This window comes from Cystoisospora suis (genome assembly GCF_002600585.1).
Source record: "Cystoisospora suis strain Wien I chromosome Unknown contig_3679, whole genome shotgun sequence".
NCBI classification, from domain to species: Eukaryota; Apicomplexa; class Conoidasida; order Eucoccidiorida; family Sarcocystidae; genus Cystoisospora; species Cystoisospora suis.
Genome location: NW_027156474.1, coordinates 1 through 6,965, shown reverse-complemented (window position 1 = coordinate 6,965; position 6,965 = coordinate 1). Strand labels below are relative to the sequence as shown.

The 6,965-nt window shown below is 41.4% G+C and overlaps 5 protein-coding genes across 5 annotated transcripts in view; 1 reads left to right on the top strand and 4 right to left on the bottom strand.

The window, feature by feature from the left end:
* CSUI_007120 (wd g-beta repeat-containing protein) overlaps window positions 1–1,741 on the bottom strand; it is a gene marked incomplete at its 3' end in the record, with an annotated part of 6,475 nt that extends 4,734 nt beyond the window's left edge. Inside the window, exon 1 of the mRNA XM_068067270.1 lies at window positions 977–1,741. Coding sequence (XP_067920758.1) covers window positions 977–1,015 — 39 coding nt within the window. The remainder of the gene's footprint in view (window positions 1–976) is intronic.
* Window positions 1,742–1,866: 125 nt separating this feature from the next.
* On the top strand, window positions 1,867–3,762 carry CSUI_007119 (uncharacterized protein). The gene has a single exon (XM_068067269.1). The coding sequence runs from the start codon at window positions 2,113–2,115 to the stop codon at window positions 2,416–2,418; it is 306 nt and encodes a 101-aa protein (XP_067920757.1). The 5' UTR covers window positions 1,867–2,112; the 3' UTR covers window positions 2,419–3,762.
* A 772-nt stretch (window positions 3,763–4,534) lies between these two features.
* CSUI_007118 (uncharacterized protein) lies at window positions 4,535–5,415 on the bottom strand (the record flags this gene model as incomplete). Its single annotated transcript, XM_068067268.1, has 1 exon — window positions 4,535–5,415. A coding segment is annotated over exon 1 (246 nt), but the record flags the coding sequence as incomplete, so codon positions are not given.
* A 66-nt stretch (window positions 5,416–5,481) lies between these two features.
* On the bottom strand, window positions 5,482–5,931 carry CSUI_007117 (uncharacterized protein). The gene has a single exon (XM_068067267.1). It carries the CDS (start codon window positions 5,708–5,710, stop codon window positions 5,579–5,581), a length of 132 nt encoding a protein of 43 aa, XP_067920755.1. The 5' UTR covers window positions 5,711–5,931; the 3' UTR covers window positions 5,482–5,578.
* A 125-nt stretch (window positions 5,932–6,056) lies between these two features.
* Window positions 6,057–6,858, bottom strand: CSUI_007116 (uncharacterized protein). The gene has a single exon (XM_068067266.1). It carries the CDS (start codon window positions 6,699–6,701, stop codon window positions 6,510–6,512), a length of 192 nt encoding a protein of 63 aa, XP_067920754.1. The 5' UTR covers window positions 6,702–6,858; the 3' UTR covers window positions 6,057–6,509.
* Window positions 6,859–6,965: the final 107 nt, after the last annotated feature.

Sequence of the window (6,965 nt, the reverse complement as noted above, 5' to 3'; positions counted from 1 at the left end):
AAGGAAGAAGAAAGAAAGAGAGAAGAAAGCGAGGAAGAGATAAGAAAGAAGAGAGATGAGCTGAAAGAGAGAGATGAGAAAGAGAGAGAAAAAGGGAGAGACAACAAAGAGAAAAAGAAGTTAAAAGAAAATGTTATATCGGAAGGAGAGAGGAGAAAAGAAGAGGAGGAGGAGTGAGTCTACAAGTCTTTATGAAGGTCGGGTATGAGAAGAGAGCCAGACGAAAGAAAGAAAGATGAAAGAGAAAGAAAGAAAGAAGAGAACGAGAGAGAGAAAGAGTAAACAGAGTAAAGAGGGTTGGAGTGAAGTGAAGCAAAGGTGAAGAAGCAAATGAGAGAAAGAAAGGAGAGACAGAAAGGAGAAAGAAAAAAGAGAGAGGCGAAGGGAAAGATGGAAAGAGAAGAAGAGGTGTGAAGGAGATAGATGCAAGAGAAGAAAAGAAAGTCTTTCCTCCTGCGAAAAAGATGAAGAAGCTAAATACCACATAAAAACGACAAAGAAGAAGAAGAGGAAGGAAAGAAGAGGAAGAAAGACCAACAAACGAAGAGAAATCTATACAAAGAAGGGAGTTATCTCTCCCTCCCCTCTCACGACAGACAGAGGAAAGAAAGAGACAAGAAAGAAAGAAAGAAGAAACGAGTGAACGACACGCAAGACGAAAAGAGAGAAAGAGAATAGACGGAAAGAGAGAATGGAGAAGAGACAAAACAAGAGCGGAGGAAGAAGAGAAGAGAATCCTTGAAGAGATAGTAAGAAAAGAACAAGAAGAGAAAGAAAAAACAATGGAGAGAGAAAAGTGAGAGAGAGAAGAAGGAGAAGGATAGATGGAACGTCGGGGCACCTCCTCGTAGCATCCGCTCCTGCGAATGTCTCACGCCAAAACAAGACTGAGAAAGAGGACTAGAAGAAGAGAAAGAAGACAGGAAGAGAAGGAGGAGAAGAAGAAGAAAGGAAGAGAAGAAGAAGAGGAACTTACTTGCTCGTGTTTTCTCTCTTCATCTTCACCCTTCGCCATGGCGTCGATCGAGAGGAGGCCGAAAGGAAAGGAAGAAGAGAGAGAAGAAAAAGACTAAAGAGAAGATCGAGAGAAGAAAGACGAATGATCCAGAGAAAGATACAGAGCTCTTCAGCTATAGACGTCAAGGCAAGACAGCGTCAAGTGACCGCCCCCTGTGATCTTTAGAGTGCCTCCTTCTCTGTAGACGGAGAATGGAGCAAGTTTCTTCACTAGCACTTATGAAAAGAAAGAGAAGAAGAAGAGAGCCATTCCTATAATATACACTGAAAGAGTGTATATAGCAGGATTGTTGACTGTTGAGAGAAGAGAAGGCCGAGAAAAGAAACTGACGATAGATCGAGCTATCGATCCGTCGACTGTCATAGAGAAGACTCCTGGATCGATGGATTGCTTGCAGCCTTTTCCTTTTCAAACACTTGGATCAGTGAAAGAAGGAAAGAAAAAAGTTAGTTAAAAGGAGTAAAGACGACAAGGAATAAAGAAAAGTTGCCTTCTTTTCTTCTCTTTCGCGATTCGCCCAGACCGCCTAGGGTGTACATACACCCGAGATACATATGAGGCAACGGGATGGGACTGAGGGGAAGAGGAAAGAAGAAGGGAGAGCGCCGTGTGTGTTGAGAGAGAGAAGAAAGTGAAAGAAGAAGAAGGAAGCTTCGGAAGAAGGATGAAATGGATGGATGTATTTCATTCAAAGAAAAAGAAAAGAAGAAACATACGTCCCACATGAAAGAAGAAAAGAAAGAAATTTGCAGATTTTTCATTACATGCATGCACTCAATGATCGTCACTTCCTTCCCTCATCCTTCCCGAGACCCTGTCCCGTCTTTCCTAATCGATCGATTGATCTTCCATCCTATCATCTTCTGTCTTTCTATGTATCTCTCTCTCTTTAATGTATCTGATAGCGTTAGTTCTTTCTTCATCTTTTACCTGTCTGTCCCTGTTGTGGCTCTGAACTCCTCTTATCCCCCCAGTCCATACACCTGCTATCTTGACCTCTGGATCGGTCGGCCGATCTGACCGATCGCGATAGAAGAAGGAGAAGAAAAGAAAAGAAAAGTGAGAGCTTGAAAGGAAGAAACTCTTTCTTATTCATGGCATCTATAGATGTTGACGTATGGTCCTTGGGGAATCCACTTCTTCTTAAGAGATTTGCGGTAAAGTCGTCGATCTCCTCCTTTCTCTTTCTCTTCCTCTCTTATCTCTTTCCTCTTTCTCTCTTCTTCTCCTCTCTCTCTCCTCCCCCCTCTCTCTTCTGCTCTTTTTCTCTCTTTCTTTTTCTCTCTCCCCGTTGCTCTCTCTTCCTCTCTCTCTTTGTTTCCTTCTCTCTGTCGTATCTGGCTCACGTCATGTCCCACCCTTGGAAGAGATCCCCCCCTACGTACCAACTACCTTTATAACTGCAAGCCCCCCGCCTATCCTCTCTGCTACAAGACGATCCAAACGCCGTAAGAGAAGAAGAAGAAATGGAGAGAGGTAGATTGACGGAGAAGACTGACGAAGAAAGATGAGAAGCGCACGAGAAATGAGACCAATTCCTTCTGCAAAGAACCTCTCTTTCCTGTTCGATACATACTCTCTCAAGAATGGGTTCATATTCATTTAAAAGACTAAATAAAAGAGAAAAAGAGAGAACGGCAAGAAAGGGACAGAGATTTCTCCTTTTCAGTTGGTTCTTTTGTCTCTCTTGGATTGTTGTTGTCAGGTGTACGTACACCACCAGACAGGCTTACAACTAGGGAATTGACTAAAAGAGCGAAAGAAAGTCTGTCGTCTTCAGAAATGGTTGCCGGTCCACCTTCCTAGTCTTCGTGCAATAAGATGCTCTCTCTCTTCAACTTGAAGATGGACAAGATCTCTCTACGAAAAGAAAGAAAGACTACTGATAGAAAACAGTTTGAGTCTGCATGTAGATCTCACGGATAATTCTGATGAGATGCATTTGGATACGAGGTGTATGTACACCTCGTGTAACACTTTCGTTATGTCTTCTGTGATGGTACTACATACATATGCATAAATAGACCTGTAGACAATCTTCGGAGTCTTTTCTGTTTCGCGAGTTCTTCTCTTCTCTCATCTTAAGCTCAATGAGAAGAATTCGCACGAGAAAACTTCAGAAGGAGTAACAAAGACAGGAGTAGAGAAGACAATCTCTTGATGGATCTTCCTTTCTCGGCTGTAGGAGATGCTATCTCTTCGAAGTATCGTCCTGTCTGTATTTTCCTTCCGTGATAAGAAGATCACACACGAACCAATCTAGTTCATTCTTCTTGAGCCAACCTACGAAGTATGTAGGTGTATATACACCCGGCTGCAACTGGTGTACTTACTCGCTTTCTGTCTTCTGAAGCCAGCTTCTCAATTATCGAGGTGTATATACACCCGACCGTCAATGATCTATGTACACTCATCTATTGTTAGTCCTTACGGTTCTTTTTCTCCGTCTATATATACGTAGATCTAGTGACTTCACTGCTTGATGTACACATCCTTAATTTAGTCTCTCGTATACATTCCTCTCTCAGTTTCTACGACAGATCGAATGAGCTTCTTCTCTCTGCTTTTTTCCTTCTTTTCATTGATGCCTTATCTGTTATGGAGGCAGATCTGCTTTTCTCACAGAGAAGTTTCTTTCTTGAATCCAAAATCGACAGCAAGTGTCAACATGCTTTCTTTCTTTTTCTCTTCGAATTAAACACGACCTACAGACGTGCATACATTCTACTTCTTCCATCGGGTCGCTTTTCTTGTGGCTAGGATTGGTCGACAGGGAGATATTACCATCTTCCTTCCTTTCCTATGTCCCCTCCCCTCCTACTCTTTTACCAACTAGCTGCATGCGAGCAATGCATGCGGAATGTGGATGTATGCATGCAGGGCGCATGCATCCCTTGAGACGCCTACTAAGGACCACTCACTAGTAGCGGGCACGGATGAGGTCTAACCCTCACTTTCTTTTTTGCGTTGTTTTGCCTTTCGCAGCCGAGAAGATAAATGTAGGCAATTCTTCCTCTCAAGCATGCAGCTTGTTTCCTTTTGGTCAAACTCCCCGATACACTTGCTGGCTGAGGGGTATGTGTATCGATGTAACTAGCTAGCCAGATACATGCCCATATGAATACGTCTGTCTTTTCCGATGATGCGAAGAATCCAGAGAATCGACGACAGTCAATAGAAAGTTCTGTATTGCAGTGGAGAAAGAAAGCAGCAAATTGACTGACAAGGTTTTTCTTCATTCTCTTTCAAAAGCTCACGAAATTTAAAAGGAGAAAACGAAGAAAGAAAGGAACGTCAGCGAGGAGAAGAAAACACTCACGAGTCTAGTCCTAGCCAAGAAAAAAACCCATACACGCAGCTACAGACACAATACCACACAATTCCTGCATGCACGCATCTGTATGTCTATATATATATATATATGGGTGCGTGCATGACAGATATATACCTACATATATACATATATGCATATGCACATATACATATATATATATATGTGTATATACACGAACTGACGTGAGAGAACAACAAGAGGGAGGACGAGTAAATTAAGGGATGATCCATTTCTACACGCATTGATAAGAGAAAAATTGTAGAAATGACAGCCGAGAAGATGAAGAGAAAACGTTAGCTGAGGAAGATGTTGAAAAGTGAAGTCAAATAGAACTGAGACCAAGAAAGAAAGATTCCCCGTATCAAGAGTCGTATTCGCGCGATACATACAAACTTCTTCTTCTCTTCTTTTCTCTCTCTCTCTCTTCATTTGCGTAGAGATTTCTCTCTCGAATTCTATGTATGAGTCAAGCCCCGTAGTTTCCTTCTATTCTTGGAGAGTTTGACCGTAAGAAATCCTCTACCACTTCTTTCTCTACTCACGCATGACTGTGTATGAACAGTCACGGAGGTGTATATACACCCCGTCAAAAGGAGGAAAAGCTTCGCTGGCAAAAAGAGAGAGTTTTCTGTCTATCTCTTTCGAAGAAAAGACAGAAGAAGAATTCCTCCCTCCCTTCGATCATTGTTGTCGTCACAAGAAAAGAAGAAGAAAAGAAGAAAGACAAAAAGACTCTTTACAAGGCCAACTCGGTAGCATTCAGGAAAAGAAAAAGAACAAAAGAGAAAGAGAACAAGGGTGACTCCAAGTGAACACTCTCCTCCTCTTCTTTTCTTCTATGGAAATCTTTCTTACTTTTGGTAGCCGACGATAAGAAAAGAATGCCTGAGTGTATGCTAAGAAGGCAACTTCTTCTCTCTCTCTCTCTCTTTTCCTCGGCGTGTTGTCTCAATAGTACAGGAGAAAATAGACCTTTCTCTATCCATACGTATATATCTAGAGAGAGAGACCGCTACCTCTCTCTTGTCGTCTCTATCTCTCTATTACCATCCACATCTCTCCGTACAACAATACATGTAGACATGCACATAAATATATATATATATATATATATCCATGTGTCTACATGCACACCCACACGCCTGTACGCATATCCATTTATATAGATAGATAGAGATAGATAGATAGATTGAAGACAGATAGATTAAAGATAGATAGATAGATATTTATATATTTATGAAGAGGTATGAAGTGAGAGAGAGAGAGATTTGTATTTGACAAGAGTGTAGGAGCATTTGTCCCAGAAGAAAGAGAGGAAGCGAAAAAGAAAGAAAGAAAGAGCTATTGAAGAGGCACATGAAAACGAGAAAAATGCCTCACAAAGAGAGACATTCTCTATCTCTACAGAAGGAAGGAAAGAGAGGGAGAAAGAGAAAGAGTTAAGATCTGCCAAGTGGTTGAGTTAAGATTTCTGCTACTCCAAGTGTATCTCCAGGATCGATCGCTTCAACGAAAGGCCACACGCGAAGGAAAGGCCTCTGCAGGAACTTCCCTAGCACACACTGCATGCAATCCACACAACACACCCCATCATACACATACACTACATACACATACATATTCATACTTACGTACACTGGCACCTACACATATATTATCTCTCTCTATATACACATATATAGATATGTAGATGTACCGAAGGGACATCTGTATATTCCTAGATGGCATTCATTGTGCATACGTAGGTCTCTCTCTCTTTTCTATCTCTTTCTCTTTGGTAGTCTTGTGCCCTCTCCCGTGAGCCTTCTGCTTGTATCGGAGGAAGATAGGAGAGAAGCAACTATAGCAGAAGATGACAAATGCTCTTAAACCTGCTGACTCGCTCACTCATCTTTCGAGATCCTCTATAGCTAGATAGACAGAAAGATGGATTAAAGATGAGAAGATTGACTGAAGATAGGTAGATAGATAGAGGGATTGAAGATGAGTAGACTCACCATAGATAGATAGATGGATAAATAGGCGTCCGGAAGTACGTCTTTAAGATAAGGAAGAAACACGTGCGGGCATGTATGCCTCTGTCTATCATTCTAAGGAGATTAAATTTATCTAGACACCCCGTGTTTTGGTGTGTATGTCCTATGAGGGTGATGACGCCTAAGATAGAGAAAATCTACAGTAGACACACACACGAAGAAAGTGAGAGAAGCTACTCTTCCTCGTCGAATTCTTCTTCTTTCTTAACTGTCCATAGAAAGACGTTGAAATGAGAAGAGAGAGGTATACGATGCCCATCATATCCCCCTCTCCCTTTTTATGCTTCTCAAAACATTTCTTCTCTCTTTCCATCTTAACTCCTTCATCTCCCTGCTTTCACCAAAGAAGGCGAAACACAAGCAGCTCACGACTCTCCACATACGCATCAAACTCCACCCGTCGATCTCCCTCATCCTCACACAGCTATCTTTAATCTATCTATCTTTAATCTATCTATCTTTAATCTATCTATCTATCTATCTTTAATCTATCTATCTATCTATCTTTAATCTATCTATCTATCTATCTTTAATCTATCTATCTATCTTTAATCTATCTATCTATCTATCTTTATTC